The sequence below is a fragment of the Balaenoptera borealis genome (genome assembly GCF_965194805.1).
Source record: "Balaenoptera borealis genome assembly, chromosome: 12".
Taxonomy (NCBI): Eukaryota; Metazoa; Chordata; class Mammalia; order Artiodactyla; family Balaenopteridae; genus Balaenoptera; species Balaenoptera borealis.
In genome coordinates, this window is record NC_138869.1 from 39,105,046 (window position 1) to 39,121,916 (window position 16,871).

A 16,871-nucleotide genomic window follows, 5' to 3' on the forward strand; every position below is an offset into this window, starting at 1 on the left:
TCTTCCAGGAGTTTTATGGTGTCATGTCTTATGTTTAAGTCTTTAAGCCATTTGAGTTTATTTTTGTGCATGGTGTGAGAGTGTGTACTAACTCCATTGATATATATGCAGCTGTTCAACTTTCCCAGCACCACTTGCTGAAGAGACTGTCTTTTTCCTATTTTATATTCTTGCCTCCTTTGTTGAAAATTAAATGACCATAGATGTGCGGGTTTATTGCTGGGCTCTCTATTCTGTTCCATTGATCTGTATGTCTGTTTTGGTACCAATACCATACTGTGTTGATTACTGTAGCTTTGTAGTATTGTCTGAATTCTGGGAGAGTTATGCCTCCTGCTTAGTTTTCTTTCCTCAGGATTGCTTTGGCAATTTTGGGTCTTTTATTGTTCCATATACATTTTTGGTTGATTTGTTCTAGTTCTATGAAAAATGTCATGGGTAATTTGATAGAGATTGTATTAAATCTGTAGATTGCTTTGGGTAGTATTGCCATTTTAACAATACTCTTCCAGTCCCAGAGCATGGGATATCATTCCATTTCTTTGAATCCTCTTTTATTTCCTTTATTAATGTTTTATAGTTCTCAGCATATAAGTCTTTCACCTCCTTGGTCAGGTTTATTCCTAGGGTTTTTTTTTGTTTGTTTTTTTTTTGGTGCTATTCTAAAAGTTATTTTTGTTTCCTATTCTATTCCTTTATTTATTTATTTATTTTAAAATTCCTGTATTCTTTTATTTTTCTTAACATCTTTATTGGAGTATAATTGCTTTATAATGGTGTGTTAGTTTCTGCTTTATAACAAAGTGAATCAGCTATACATATACATATATCCCCATATCTCCTCCCTCTTGTGTCTCCCTGCCACCCTCCCTATCCCACCCCTCTAGGTGGTCACAAAGCACGGAGCTGATCTTCCTGTGCTATGTGGCTGCTTCCCACTAGCTATCTATTTTACATTTGAGAGTGTATGTATGTCCATGCCACTCTCTCACTTCGTCCCAGCTTACCCTTCCCACTCCCCGTGTCCTCAAGTCCATTCTCTACATCTGCGTCTTTATTCCTGTCCTGCCCCTAGGTTCTTCAGAACCTTTTTTTTTTTTTTTAGATTCCATATATATGTGTTAACATAAGGTATTTGTTTTTCTCTTTCTGACTTCTTTCACTCTGTATGACAGACTGTAGGTCCATCCACCTCACTACAAGTAACTCAATTTCATTTCTTTTTATGACTGAGTAATATTCCATTGTATATATGTGCCCCATCTTCTTTATCCATTCATCTGTCGAGGGACACTTAGGTGGCTTCCATGTCCTGGCTATTGTAAATAGTGCTGCAGTGAACAATGTGGTACATGACTCTTTATGAATTATGGTTTTCTCAGGGTATATGCCCAGTGGTGCGATTGCTGGGTCATATGGTAGTTCTATTTTTAGTTTTTAAGGACCCTCCATACTGTCCTCCATAGTGGCTGTATCAATTTACATTCCCACCAACAGTGCAAGAGAGTTCCCTTTTCTCCACACCCTCTCCAGCATTTATTGTTTGTAGATTTTTTGATGATGGCCATTCTGACCGGTGTGAGGTGATACCTCATTGTAGTTTTGATTTGCATTTCTCTAATGATTAGTGATGTTGAGCATCCTTTCATGTGTTTGTTGGCAATCTGTATATGTTCTTTGGAGAAATGTCTATTTAGGTCTTCTGCCCATTTTTGGATTGGGTTGTTTGTTTTTGATATTGAGCTGCATGAGCTGCTTGTAAATTTTGGAGATTAATCCTTTGTCAGTTGCTTCATATGCAAATATTTTCTCCCATTCTGAGGGTTGTCTTTTCATCTTGTTTATGGTTTCCTTTGCTGTGCAAAAGCTTTTCAGTTTCATTAGGTCCCATTTGTTTATTTTTGTTTTTATTTCCATTTCCCTAGGAGGTGAGTCAAAAAAGATCTTGCTGTGATTTATGTCATAGAGTGTTCTTCCTATGTTTTCCTCTAAGAGTTTGATAGTGTCTGGCCTTACATTTAGGTCTTTAATCTATTTTGAATTTATTTTTGTGTATGGTGTTAGGGAGTGTTCTAATTTCATTCTTTTACATGTAGCTGTCCAGTTTTCCCAGCACCACTTATTGAAGAGGCTCTCTTTTCTCCATTGTATATTCTTGCCTCCTTTATCAAAAATAAGGTGACCATATGTGCGTGCGTTTATCTCTGGGCTTTCTATCCTGTTCCATTGATCTATATTTCTGTTTTTGTGCCAGTACCATACTGTCTTAATTACTGTAGCTTTGTAATATAGTCTGAAGTCTGGGAGCCTGATTCCTCCAGCTCTGTTTTTCTTTTTCAGGATTGCTTTGGCTATTCGGGGTCTTTTGTGTTTCCATGCAGATTGTGAAATTTTTTGTTCTAGTTCTGTGAAAAATGCCAGTGGTAATTTGATAAGGATTGCATTGAATCTGTAGATTGCTTTGGGTAGTATAGTCATTTTCACAGTGTTGATTCTTCCAATCCAAGAACATGGTATATCTCTCCATCTGTTTGTATCATATTTAATTTCTTTTATCAGTATCTTATAGTTTTCTGCATACAGGTCTTTTGTCTCCTTAGGTAGGTTTATTCCTAGGTTTTTTATTCTTTTTGCTGCAATGGTAAATGGGAGTGTTTCCTCAATTTCTCTTTCAGATTTTTCACCATTAGTGTATAGGAATGCAAGAGATTCCTGTGCATTGATTTTGTGTCCTGCTACTTTACCAAATTCATTGATTAGCTCTAGTAGTTTTCTGGTAGCATCTTTAGGTTACTCTATTTATAGTATCATGTCATCTGCAAACAGTGACAGTTTTACTTCTTCTTTTCTGATTTGGATTCCTTTTATATCTTTTTCTCCTGTGATTGCTGTGGCTAAAACTTTCAAAACTATGTTGAATAATAGTGGTGAGAGTGGACAACCTTGTTTTGTTCCTGATCTTAGAGGAAATGGTTTCAGTTTTTCACCATTGAGAATGATGTTGGCTGTGGGTTTGTCATATATGGCCTTTATTATGTTGAGGTAAGTTCACTCTATGCCTATTTTCTGGAGGGTTTTTATCATAAATGGGTGTTGAATTTTGTCAAAAGCTTTTTCTGCATCTGTTGAGATGATCATATGGTTTTTCTCCTTCATTTGTTAATATGGTTTATCACATTGATTGATATGCATATATTGAAGAATCCTTGCATTCTGGGATAAACCCCACTTGATCATGGTATATGATCCTTTTCATGTGCTGTTGGATTTTGTTTGCTAGTATTTTGTTGAGGATTTTTGCATCTATGTTCATCAGTGATATTGGCCTGTAGTTTTCTTTCTTTGTGACATCTTTGTCTGGTTTTGGTATCAGGGTGATGGTGACCTCGTAGATGAGTTTGAGAGTGTTCCTCCCTCTGCTATATTTTGGAAGAGTTTGAGAAGGATGGGTGTTAACTATTCTCTAAGTGTTTGATAGAATTTGCCTGTGAAGCCATCTGGTCCTGGGATTTTGTTTGTTGGAAGATTTTTTTTTTTCTTTATTTTTGGCTGTGTTGGGTCTTCGTTGCTGCACACGGGCTTTCTCTAATTGCGGCGAGCGGGGGCTACTCTTCGTTGCGGTGCGCGGGCTTCTCACTGCAGTGGCCTCTCTTGTTGCGGAGCACGGGCTCTAGGTGCACGGGCTTCAGTAGTTGTGGCACGCGGGCTCAGTAGTTGTGGCTCGTGGGCTCTAGAGCGCAGGCTCAGTAGTTGTGGTGCACGGGCTTAGTTGCTCCGCGGCATGTGGGATCTTCCCGGACCAGGGATAGAACCCGTGTCCCCCGCATTGACAGGCAGATTCCCAACCACTGCACCACCAGCGAAGCCCTGTTGCAAGATTTTTAATCACAGTTTCAATTTCAGTGCTTGTGACTGGTCTGTTGATATTTTCTATTTATTCCTGGTTCAGTCTTGGAAGCTTGTGCTTTTCTAAGAATTTGTCCATTTCTTCCAGGTTGTCCATTTTATTGGTATATAGTTGCTTGTAGTAATGTCTTGTGATCCTTTTTATTTCTGCAGTGTCAGTTGTTACTTCTCCTTTTCATTTCTAACTTTATTGATTTGAGTCTTCTCCCTTTTTTTTCTTTATGAGTCTGGCTAATGGTTTATCAATTTTGTTTATCTTCCTCAAAGAACCAGCTTTTAGCTTTATTGATATTTGCTATTGTTTCATTCATTTCTTTTTCATTTATTTCTGCTCTGATCTTTATGATTTCTTTCCCTCTGCTAACTTTAGGGGTTTTTTGTTCTTCTTTCTCTAATTGCTTTAGGTGTAAGGTTAGGTTGTTTATTTGAGATGTTTCTTTTTTCTTGAGGTAAATTTGTATTTCTATAAACTTCCCTCTTAGAACTGCTTTTGCTGCATCCCATAGGTTTTGGGTCATTATGTTTTCATTGTCATTTGTTTCTAGGTATTTTTTGATTTCCTCTTTGATTTATTCAGTGATCTCTTGGTTATATAGTAGTGTATTGTTTAGCCTCCATATGTTTGTATTTTTTACAGATTTTTTCCTGTAATTGATATCTAGTGTCATAGCATTGTGGTAGGAAAAGATACTTGATACAATTTCAATTTTCTTAAATATACCAAGGCTTGCTTTGTGACCCAAGATATGATCTATTCTGGAGAATGTTCCATGAGCACTTGTGAAGAAAGTGTAATCTGCTGTTTTTTTGGATGGAATGTCCTATAAATATCAATTAAGTGCATCTTGTTTAATGTATCATTTAAAGCTTGTGTTTCCTTATTTATTTTCCTTTTGGATGATCTGTCCATTGGTGACAGTGGGGTGTTAAAGTCTCCTCCTATGATTGTGTTACTGGTGATTTCCCCTTTTATGGCTGTTAGCATTTGCTTTATGTATTGAGGTGCTCCTATGTTGTGTGCATAAATTGTTACAATTGTTATATCTTCTTCTTGGATTGATCCCTTGATCATTATGTAGTGTCCTTCTTTGTCTCTTGTAATAGTCTTTATTTTAAAGTCTATTTTGTCTGATGTGAGAATTGCTACTCCAGCTTTCTTTTGATTTCCATTTGCATGGAATATCTTTTTCCATCCCTTCACTTCAGTCTGTATGTTTCCCTTGGTCTGAAGTGGGTCTCTTGTAGACAGCATATATATGGGTCTTGTTTTCGTATCCATTCAGCCAGTCTGTGTCTTTTGGTTGGAGCATTTAATCCATTTACCTTTAAGGTATTTATCAATATGTATGTTCCTATTACCATTTTCTTAATTGTTTTGGGTTTGTTATTGTAGGTCTTTTCCTTCTCTTCTGTTTCCTGCCTAGAGGCGTTCCTTTAGCATTTATTGTAAAGCTGCTTTGGTGGTGCTGAGTTCTCTTAGTTTTTGCTTGTCTTTAAAGGTTTTAATTTCTCTGTCTAATCTGAATGAGATCCTTGCTGCATAGAGCAATTCTGGTTGTAGCTTTTTCCCTTTCATCACTTTAAACATGTCCTGCCACTCCCTTCTGGCTTGCAGAGTTTCTGCTGAAAGATCAGCTGTTAAGCTTATGGGGATTCCCTTGTATGTTATATGTTGTTTTTCCTTTCCTGCTTTTAATGTTTTTCCTTTGCATTTAATTTTTGATAGTTTGATTAATATGTGTCTTGGCACGTTTCTCCTTGGATTTATCCTGTATGGGACTCTCTGCACTTCCTGGACTTGACTGACTATTTCCTTACCCATATTAGGGAAGTTTTCAAGTATAATCTCTTCAAATATTTTCTCAGTCCCTTTCTTTTTCTCTTCCTCTTCTGGGACCCCTATAATTTGAATGTTGGTGCATTTAATATTGTCCCAGACGTCTCTGAGACTGTCCTCAATTCTTTTCATTCTTTTTTCTTTATTCTGCTCTGTGGTGGTTATTTCCAGTATTTTATCTTCCAGGTAAGTTATCCATTCTTCTGCCTCAGTTATTCTGCTATTGATTCCTTCTAGAGAATTTTTAATTTCATTTATTGTGTTGTTCATCAATGTTTGTTTGCTCTTTTGTTTTTCTAGGTCCTAAAAGTTATTTTTTTTTCATTCCCTTTCTGATATTTCATTGTTAGTGTAAAGAAATGTGGGGAAGGGAGGGATAGTTTGGGAGTTTGGGATTGACATTTACACACTGCTATATTTAAAATAGATAACCAACAAGGATCTACTGTTTAAAAAGATGCAACCAATTTCTGAATGTTAATCTTTTATCCTGCTACTTTGCTGAATTCATTTATTAGATCTAGTAGTTTTTGTTGAAGTTCTTAGGGTTTTCTATATATAGTATCATGTCATTTGCATATAGTGTCAGTTTTACCTCTTCCCCTCCAAATGAATACGTTTTATTTACTTTTTTCTTGTCTGATTGCTGTGGCTAGGACTTCCAATACTATGTTGAATATAAGTGGTGAGAGTGGGCATCCTTGTCTTGTTCCAGATTTTAGTGGGAAGGGTTTCAGCTTTTCACCATTGAGTATTATATTGGCTGTGGGTTTGTCAGAAATGGCTTTTATTATGTTGAGATATGTTCTCTCTGTACCTACTTTGGTAACAGTTTTTATCATGACTGGATGTTGAATTTTGTCAAATGCTTTTCTGCCTTTATTGAGATGGTCATGTGGTTTTTGACTTTTCTTTTGCTTATGTGGTGTATTACATTGATTGATTTGCATATGTTGAACCACCCTTTTGAACTTGGGATGAATCCCACTTCATTGTGGTGTATGACCTTTTTTATGTGTTGTTGGATTTGGTTTGCTAATATTTTATTGAGGATTTTTGCATCTATATTCATCAAAGATATTGGCCTGTAATTTTCTTATTTGGTGGTATCTTTGTCTGGTCTTGATATCAGGGTGATGGTGGCTTCATAGAATGTCTTTGGGAGTGTACCCTGCCATTGAATCTTTTGCAAGAGTTTGAGAAGGATCACTATAAGTTCTTCTTTGTATGTTTGGTAGAATTCACGTGTGAAGCCATCTGGTCCTGGACTTTGGTTCGTAGGGAGTTTTTTTGTTTTGTTTTTTGTTTGTTTTTACAGATTCTATTTCACTTCTAGTGATCAGTCTGTTCAAATTAACTATTTCTTCTTGATTTAATTTTGGTGGGCTTTATGTTTCTAGAAAGTTGTCCATTTCTTCTTGGTTGTCAAATGTGTTGGCATATAATTGTTCATAGTATTCTCTTATGGTTTTTTTTTTTAATTAAAAAAAATTTTTTTTGGCCACACCATGCATCTTGCAGGATCTCAATTCCCCAACCAGGGATCAAACTTGGGCCCATAGCAGTGAAAGTGCCAAGTCCTAATCACTGGACTGCCAGGGAATTCCCTCTCTTACGGGTTTTGTTTGTTTGTTTGTTTGTTTTTGTATTTCTGCATTATCAGTTGAGATTTCTCCTTTTTCATTTCTTATTTTGTTTATTTGGGTTCTCTCTCTTTTCTTCTGGTGAGCCTGACCAGAGGTTTGTCAATTTTGTTTACCCTTTCAAAGAACCAGCTCTTGATTTTATTGATTTTTTTTAATTTTTTTAATCTCTATTTTATTTATTTCCTCCTGCATCTTTATTATTTCCTTCCTTTTGCTGACTTTAGGTTTTGTTTGTTCTTCTTTTTCTAATTCTTTTAGGTGGTATGTTAGGTTGTTTATTTGAGATTTTTTCTTATTTTTTAAGGAAGGCCTGTATCACTATGAACTTCCCTCTAAGAACTGCTTTTGCTGCATCCCATAAATTTTGTATGATTGTCTTTTCATTGTCGTTTATCTCAAGGTATTTTTAAATTTCCATTTTGATTTCCTTGTTGACCCATTGGTTTTTTAGTAGCATGATGTTTGGTCTCCATGAAATTATATTTTTCTCATTTCTTTTCCTGTGGTTGATTTCTAGTTTCATGCTGTTGTGGTCAGAGAAGATGCTTGAAATAATTGCTATACTCTTAAATTTGCTGAGATTAGTTTTGTGCCCTAGTATGTGGTCAATCCTAGAGACTGTCCCATGTGCACTTGAAAAAAATGTGGGGTTTTTTTTGATGTAATATCCTGAAAATATCAATTAAATCTGTTCTATTGTATCATTTAGGATCTCTGTTGCCTTATTGATTTTCTGTCTAGGAGATCTGTCCACTGATGTGAGTGGGGTGTTAAAGTCTCCTATTGCATTCCCATCAGTTTCTCCCTTTATGTCTGTTAGTATTTGTTTTATGTATTTGGGTGCTCCTATATTGTGTGCATATATGTTGACGAGTGTAAAATCCTCTTCTTGTATTGATCCTTTTACCATTATTTACCATTATTACCATTAGTGTCCTTCTTTATCTTTCTCTATGGCCTTTGTTTTAAAGTCTATTTCGTCTGATATGAGTATTGCAACTCTCACTTTCTTGTCATTTCCGTTTGCATGAAATATCTTCTTCCATCCCCTTACCTTGAATCTATGTGTGTCCTTTCCGTAAGGTGGGCCTCTTGTAGGCAGCATATTGTAGGCTCTTGTTTTTTTAATCCAGTCTGCCACTCTACGTCTTTTGATTGGAGGGTTCAGTCCATTGACATTTAAGGTAATTATTGATATATATGTATTTATTGCCATTTTAAATCTTGTTTTCCAGTTGACTCTATGTTTCTTTTTTGTTCCTTTTTCTTTTTGTGGTTTGATGATTTCCTTTTATTTTATACTTGTGTTCTCTTCTTTTTGTTTTTTGTGAATCTATTGTATGTTTTTGATTTGTGGTTGCCCTGTTTTTCAAGTATGTTAACCCCTTCCTATATCTTCTTGCTTTAGACTTATAATCATATAGGTTCAAACATATTCTTTAAAAAAAAAAACAAAAACTACATTTTCTTACTCTCCTTCCCCACATTTTATGATTTTGATGTCCTTTTTTACATTTTCATGTTTATCCTTTTTCTGTTCTTTTGTTTATCATCGCTTTCACAAATAGGTTTTTGTTTTTGTTTTTTTCTTTTTGATCTGTATACTGGCTAATTTAAGTGATTTACTTTCCAATTGTAATTTCCTCCTTTCTATATCTTCTTGCTTCTTTTCTATCTAAAGAAGACCTTTCAATATTTCTTTTAGGTTAGATTCAGTATTGCTGTATTCTTTTAGCTTTTGCTTCTCTGAAAAATTCTTTATTTCTTCTCCTATTCTAAATGATAATCTTGCTGGGTAGAGTATTCTAGATTGCAGATTTTTCTCTTTTAAGACTTTGAAAATATTTTGTCACTCCCTTCTGGCCTGCAGTGTTTCTGTAGAGAAATCAGCTGATAGCCTTATGGGGTTTCCCTTGTAATTAACTCTTTGTTTTTCTCTTGCTGCCTTTAGAATCCTCTCTTTATCTTTAACTTTTGCCATTTTTATTATCATATGTCTTGGTGCAGGTCTGTTTGGGTTCATCTTGTTTGAGACCCTCTGTGCTTCCTGTACCTGGATATCTGTTTCCTTCTTTAGGTTTGGGAAGTTTTCAGCCATAATTTTTTCAAATACATTTTCAATCCCCTTTTCTCTGTCTTCTCCTTCTTCAATCCCTATTATGTGTAGATTGGCATGCTTTATGTTATCTTATATTGCTTTCTTTTTTTTTTTCATTTGGCTTTCTGTTTGCTGTTTTGATTGGGTAATTTCTATTATTCTGTCTTCCAGATCATTTATTCTTTCTTCTGCATCGTGCATTCTGCTATTCATTGCCTTTAGCTCAGCTTTCATCTCAGCAAATGAATTTTCTAATTTTTCTTGGCTTCTCCTTATAGTTTCTAGTTCCTTTTTTACAGTAATCTGCATTTCTCTTGATAGCCTTTCTTAATTCCTTCAGTATTTTCATTTTTACCTTTTTTTTTAACATCTTTATTGGAGTGTAATTGCTTTACAATGTTGTGTTAGTTCACCTCTTTTTTGAACTTGGTGTCTGTTAGACTGAAGAGGTCTGTTTCATTGTTTGTTCCTTCAGGGGAATTCTCTTGGTCTTTTAACTGGGAGTGGTTCCTCTGCTTCTTCATTTTGCTTATATTTCTCTTACTCTGTGAGTTTAGGAGAAACAATTATCTACTGTAGTCTTGGAGGGCTATTTATATGCGGGAGCATCCCTATGTAGCATGTGTGGGTTTAATTTTTTTTGGTGTGAGGGCTGTTTTTGGTTTGGATGCTTGCTGTCTCTTTCCTCAGCATGTGCTGGCCGTTATCCCCTTGACAGGGGGTGTGCAGGTGTGTGGCCCACGCGGGCTCCCGGGAAGGCAGGGGCAGTGTTTGTTGCCCAGTCAATGGACCCTCAGTGGCAGCAACAGTCCATGCCCGCCTCTGGAGTCCAAGGTGGCAACGGTGGCTCGCACCAGCCCTCAGAGCTCCAGTAGGCGGTGCCCTACATGGCGAAAGAAGCTCCTATGGTGGCCCTGCCCCTCTCTTTGCATGCCACCCAACAACACCCAGGCTTTTTCCCATACTCCCTCGGTTGTGGCGAGCACACCCTGGCCCCCTCAGGCTGTCTTGACACAGCCAATCCCAGTCCTCTCCCTGGTCTGACCTCCAAAGCCCAAGCCTCAGCCCTCAGTCCCTGCCGCCAGTGAGGGGACTTAGCAGTGTGCAGAAACATTCCCTCTTTCACAGCTCCCTCCTGGGGGCACAGGTCCTACCCCAATTCCTTTCTCTCTCTCTCTCTTTTTTTTCTTTTGTCCTACTCACTGATGTGGAGATTTTCTTGCTCTTTTGGAAGCCTGAGGTCTTTTGCCAGCGTTCAGTAGGTATTCTGTGAGAATCGTTCCACATGTAGATGTATTTTTGATGTATTTGTGGGAGAAGGTGAGCTTCCTGTCCTACTCCCCCACCATCTAGATCCAATCCTGTATTGTAAGTTTTCTGATGAGAAGTTTGCAGCCACTCTTAAATTTATTCCTCTGTACATATGTTTTTTTTGGGGGGTGGGCAGCTGCTTTGATGATTTTTTCCTGGGGTTTCCGCAGTTTGACTGTGATGTACCTAGATGTGTTTCTCTGTGTATTGATCTTGCTGGGGATGCTCTAAGCTTCTTGAATCTGTGGTGTTTTTGTCTTGCATTAATATTGGAAAAGTCTTAGCAATTATCTCTTCAGATAGCTTTTCTCCCCTGTTCTTTCTCTGTCCTTCTCTGCCTCTCTCTCCCCTTCTCCCTCTGCTCCTCTCTCCCCCTCTTCTTTTTTCCCTTTATCCCTTTCCTACTTCTGGGACTCCAGTTGTCTATACTTTAGACAGTTTGATATCATCCCATACTCTGAGTTGCTCTTTTCTCTCTCTCTCCCCCTCTTTCACTCCTTCTGTTTTTATTTCCATTTGGATAATTTTTATTAACCTAATGTTCGGTTTCACTTACTGTTTTCTCTGCTATGTCCAGTCAAATTATTCATTTCTGGTAATTAAAATTTTTTTTTTTTTATTTTTAGCAGTTCTGTTTGTGCCTTTTTTAATAGTTGCCAACTTTTTGCTGAAATTGCCTATCTGTTCAACATGTCCCACCTTTTCAATTAAATCTTTTAAGATGTTAAACTTGGTTATTTTAAAGTCTTTGATAGTTCTAACATCTGGATGGGTCCCCTTGGTCTGGTTCTGTTAACTACTTTCTCTTTATAATGAGTCATTTCTTTTTCTTATTTCTGTGTCTATTAATTTTTTTATTGAATGCATGATCTTGTGTGTACCAGGATAGTAGGGACTGAGGCAGATAGCGTTTATGCCTAGAAAAGGGCGTGCCTTTTATTCTATCAGGTTGTTAGCGTGGAGTGTTGAGTCAACCCAGTTGGGAGTTGCACCGTGGGCTGCTGCTGCCTTGTGCTAGCATGAGGCCTGGAGCGCTGGAAGGTTCTCAGAATTCCTGCTTCAGATTTAGCTTTTAGGAGGCCTTGCTGCCTCTTTCTCCTGTGCCTGCAGGAATGGGGGGGTGTGGAACCTTTCTCTCCACTCTCACCTCTTAGTCTGCCTCCAGTGATAGGCTGCTGCTGTTACTTGATATAGGCTCGTGGAAGGGGTGGAGGGATTTATCAGGGTTTTCCTGTTCTCCTGTTGCAGCCTCAGTCTTGGGTGGGCCTTGTGTGCCTGAGCCTCATGGGTGGGGCTTTCTCAGAGGTTCCTGTGTCAGTGGAGGTCTTGATGGGATATCTCGGCTCTTTTCCACCTCTGTGCACTGAGCATGTTGGGATTAATATGAACATTGCTGGGAAGGGATCCTCCAGAAGTTATTGGTGTTTGTTAAAACTCCAGCACTCAACAGAGTGATCTTGAAAGATTGTAGCTCTGACCCCATCCCCTGCTGAAAAGCCCTCTCGTGCACTCTGGGGCCCTTAGGTCAAAGGCTTTGAGCTCTTTAGTCTCCAGCCTCTCACCCTGACCTTCCTTTGGTTATTTATGTAAGTCTTGTCTGTCTCCCTAGTCCCAGACCATCAGTTTTGAAAGCAGATGTCTTGTTTTCTGAGTATTGCTAGAGAGGAAATGGTGCCTGGCACGTGGTAGGGACTCAGCAACTGCCTTACTGTCTTGAATGGATGAGGAGTGAGGGTAAACCTGGAAAGCCCCTGCTTTCCAGCAGGTAGACTCCTGCCCGGCCTCCAGGTTCATGCACAGATGTCACAGGGAAGCCTTTCTGGGGACCTCGCCACTCCAAGCTTGGGGAGGAGACTCTCTCCTGTGCTCCCAGCCCTGTGCTTGTCGGTCCGTGCGCAGATCCCACAGGACTGATATCCCTGCTTGTGCTTCCGCTCGCTCCTCCTGGTTCCCCAGGGCAGTGACGTGCCAGCCAGGCCTGCCCCACCCAGCGCCCGGCAGGCACCTGGCGGGCCTGCAGGGGCCCTTTGCTGCCCTAGCTTTGGGTTGATTCTGCAGTGCATGCTGAGTTAAACTTTTCAAAGCGTCTTTTTCTGTTTTAGGGAAAGTGAATCATCACATTCCCCTCCGTGGAAGTAAGAGGACTTGGGCTGGAAGCATGTGGTGCATCCTTCGAGGCTGGAGGCGAGGGAGCCTGGGCCCATGGGGAGCCCTGGGGCAGCACTGGCCCCAGGGCATCCGTGCTCTGGCCAGCGAGCGCCCCCGGATTGGGGGTGAGTACAGCCACGTGGTGGTGGGTGCGGGCTCCGCTGGCTGCGTGCTGGCCAGCCGGCTCACGGAGGACCCCGACAAGCGAGTGCTGCTGCTGGAGGCCGGGCCCAAGGATGTGTACGCGGGGAGCAAGCGGCTCCTGTGGAAGATCCACATGCCCGCGGCCCTCGTGGCCAACCTGTGCGATGACAGGTACAACTGGTGCTACTACACGGAGCCGCAGCCGGGCCTGGACGGCCGCGTGCTGTACTGGCCGCGCGGCCGGGTCTGGGGCGGCTCGTCGTCGCTCAACGCCATGGTCTACGTCCGCGGGCACGCCGAGGACTACGAGCGCTGGCAGCGGGAGGGCGCGGCGGGCTGGGACTACGCGCACTGCCTGCCCTACTTCCGCAAGGCGCAGGCGCACGAGCTGGGCGCCGGGAGGTACCGCGGCGGCGACGGTCCCCTGCGGGTGTCCCGGGGCAAGAGCGGCCACTCGCTGCACCGCGCATTCCTGGAGGCAGCGCAGGAGGCCGGCTACCCCCTCACCGAGGACATGAACGGCTTCCAGCAAGAGGGCTTCGGCTGGATGGACATGACCATCCACGAAGGTAGCGCGAGGACTCCGATTCCCCGTCTCCCAGGTTCCTCCTCTAAAAACGAAACGCTGCTCTATCACAGTCCCGACCCTCCTGCCCCCAACTGTCATGGTCAGAAGTGTGGACAGACGGGCTGGTTTGAGGTGGAGGGGATGTGACAGATTACACTGGCGACAGGCCACAGAATACCATTCAAAGCCAGAGAAGTGACTCGGAGATGGTGACCCCTTGGGCATCCTCTGGGCCCTGTTGGTGTGGAATGAAGAGGCAGCTCTCCGGCCACACAGCCCCAAGTTTTAGAGCCTTACAGATGGGCGTACTGAGGCACAGAGCAGTGACGAGCCTCGCAGCAGGGCAGAGGCAAGGCCCGGCTGGACCCAGGGCTCTCATTATCAGCCACCCCTGGTCTCTGTCGTGCTGTCAAGGGTGAGGGATGTTTTCCCACCTGCATCCAGGGGCCCCAGGTAGATGTGGATGTCAGTTGGACAGGGTATTTTGGTCTCAGCCTTCCTTTGGAGGCAGAGCTTGCACAGTCAGGGGAAGGGCAAATTCCCTCTTTCTCCAGTCCTTCCCTACCTCCCCCTGCACAATAGGTGCCTAGGGAACAGGCTGGGGCTGTGGCTGATCTCCTTGCTCTGTCCTGCAGGCAAGCGCTGGAGCACAGCCTGTGCGTACCTGCATCCGGCACTGCGCCGCCCCACCCTCACGGCTGAGACCCAGACATTTGTGAGCAGGGTGCTGTTTGAAGGTACCTGTGCAGTGGGTGTGGAGTACATCAAGAACGGCCAGAGCCACAGGGTGAGTGAATTACCACCACATGGGCAGCTCACATGGCAGGGAGGGAGTGGGCAGTGACCCCGTGGTCAGGCTCAGTCAGTGTGGGTGGGCAGGAGTCATGTCCTTGTCTCCATCAATATGATGATAAGGAGTGAGCGGCTGGTGGCAACAGCCTGAAAGACTGTTCCCAGGAGGTGGTGGCCTGGCAGACGTGAGGAAGCCCCAGTCTAGCCACCTGCAAAGGGCCCATGGTGCCCAGGCAGGAGTGCCCCCATGAACTTCTTTCTGCTATTGCCTTCCACACTTGTCCAGAAATTGATAGGTTTATATTAGAGGCTTTAAAAACCATACCTGTGATCACACCCCCCATTTCTGCACTGTGCTGTTTTCCACTTAGGAGCATGTGGGGATTGTTCTGCATCCCACGTGAAGATCTCGCTCACCATGTGCTTTATTTAAATTGCTCGTTTGAGTGCCTGCTTTCATTTGTCTCATTTAAGCTCTACAGTCCTGTTTTTAAGACCATCGTTACTGTCAGGCTGTTGCAGAATATATCAGAGTATGAACCACGCTTGATTTATGATCACACACGCCCACAGCTGCACGTGCGGGCTACTTGCACCTAGCGGCGCCCTGAGCGTCCTCTTCCCTGCTCTGGAGGCTGTGAGCAGGATCCCCACCCACCATGTGGGTACGTCATGCCAAGGCCATGTTCTTGGGGTTCTGACTGGCTTTTCTGGGAAAGTGTGACCTGCATGGCCCCTCGCCTCTTCCAGGCTTACGCCAGCAAGGAGGTGATTCTGAGTGGAGGTGCCATCAACTCTCCACAGCTGCTCATGTTGTCAGGCGTGGGCAATGCAGACGACCTCAAGCAACTGGGCATCCCGGTGGTGTGCCACCTTCCTGGTGAGCTCCCTTCCCCACTGCGCCCCAAAGGTGTCCCTGTTAAATAAAACAGTTTATTATATTTTATTAGCATGGAGTGGAGAGGGGACAGGAGTCAGGGCTCCTCAGAACTGTTACATTGTTCCCGCGAGCCTGAAGGTCCCCATGCCTCGCTGGACTCCTACCCCCAGTGAAACCCCAAGCTTTTGTGTTGTTTTCCTCCTTTCCCCAGACATGCCATCCCTCTCAGCAGCGAGGCACCTCTAGCAGGGAGCATCTGCCCGTAAAGCCCACGGGGCCAGGCTCAGGCAGGTCAACAGGGCAGCCCTGTGGCAAGAGGGGTCCGGGCCTTTGTGTTTTCCGTCCTCAGGACACACCGGCTACCCTGACATGCTGTTCATGTTCAGATGGTTCTCCCAGGCCTAATATTTATTTCATAGACTGTTTCTGATGCCCTTTGGAGCCTGGCCCTGTCCCTCTTGCCCTCTCTTATAACTCAAGCTCCCAGAGCTTGAGGCTTTATCATAAGAGGTCTTTGAAAGTGCTGGTCCATGACAGTGACCTGCCCAGTGTCCCCTTGAGCTTGGATGGGCTCATGCTGGGTCTGCACAGCGTGACGGGCCTGCTTCCCTCCTTCCCCAGGCCAGGGGTGAGGGTGCAGGGTCAGCCATTCCGGGGCAGCTCACTGAGTGGTGCCAGCTGGAGGCGTGGGCACTGCCCCGGTGGAGGGTGCTGCTTAGCAGGAAGGCACCTGGATGGTTACAGGTGCTGCCCTGGGAGCGAGTGTCAAGCAGCATCTGAGAGGGCCAGACATGGCTGGGAGTGAGGGAATGGTGTCCCTGGGAATGAGCAGGAGCTGGCCTGGCAGATAAGTGGGTGGAGGAAAAGTTTTCAAAACCAGGGCATGTTGAGAGGCCAGCTAAGCCCCTTTGGGAGACATTCTCCTAACCAGCCCCTCTGGTTTCAGGAGTTGGCCAGAACCTCCAAGACCACCTGGAGATATACATCCAGCAGGCGTGCACCTCCCCCATCACCCTCCACTCAGCACAGAAGCCCTTGAGGAAGGTCCGGATTGGCCTGGAGTGGCTCTGGAAGTTCACAGGTGGGTGTGCTCATCCATGACTTTGGGGGAGATGTTCTGTGGGCAGCACAGCCTCCCTCCTAAGGTGCTTAGCCCGGGCTGTGGCTCCAGATTGCCAGTTCAAAGCTGAGCTATGCCATTTATTTCAGCTCTCTGAGCCTCAGTTTTCCCATCTGCAAAATGGGGATATGCAGTTCCTGTGTGGCAGGTTGGTGTGAGGACCAGACGTGATACACAGGGCTTGCCCGGGGTGAGACTCTGCAGGGGCTGGGTGCTGCCCTTCCTGATGGATGGATAGGGATGGCCTCATCCTGGACACTGCCTGGGGCCCAAGGGGCCAGGAGAAAATGCAGAGAAAGGGCACTTGACGCTGGACTACAGCTTCTATTTCTCAGCATTTTCTATGCGGTTTCTAGCTGGGTCTCAGAGCACTGCGTTTGGCCAGGAAGTAGTGCTTCGAAATCTTATTCACTCAGCATGC

General features: G+C 43.2%; 1 protein-coding gene and 1 long non-coding RNA gene across 2 annotated transcripts in view; one reads left to right on the top strand and one right to left on the bottom strand.

Moving 5' to 3' along the window:
• Positions 1-16,871, top strand: part of CHDH (choline dehydrogenase) — a 60,793-nt gene that overhangs the window by 26,047 nt on the left and 17,875 nt on the right. Inside the window, exons 2-5 of the mRNA XM_082347987.1 lie at positions 12,901-13,659; positions 14,294-14,445; positions 15,201-15,330; positions 16,277-16,411. Coding sequence (XP_082204113.1) covers positions 12,957-13,659; positions 14,294-14,445; positions 15,201-15,330; positions 16,277-16,411 — 1,120 coding nt within the window. The 5' untranslated portion in view covers positions 12,901-12,956. The remainder of the gene's footprint in view (positions 1-12,900; positions 13,660-14,293; positions 14,446-15,200; positions 15,331-16,276; positions 16,412-16,871) is intronic.
• On the bottom strand, positions 735-12,881 carry LOC309608309. The gene is made up of 2 exons (XR_014232800.1): positions 8,692-12,881; positions 735-8,649 (listed from the first exon to the last, which is right to left on the bottom strand). It is a non-coding gene; the product is annotated as an uncharacterized lncRNA (long non-coding RNA).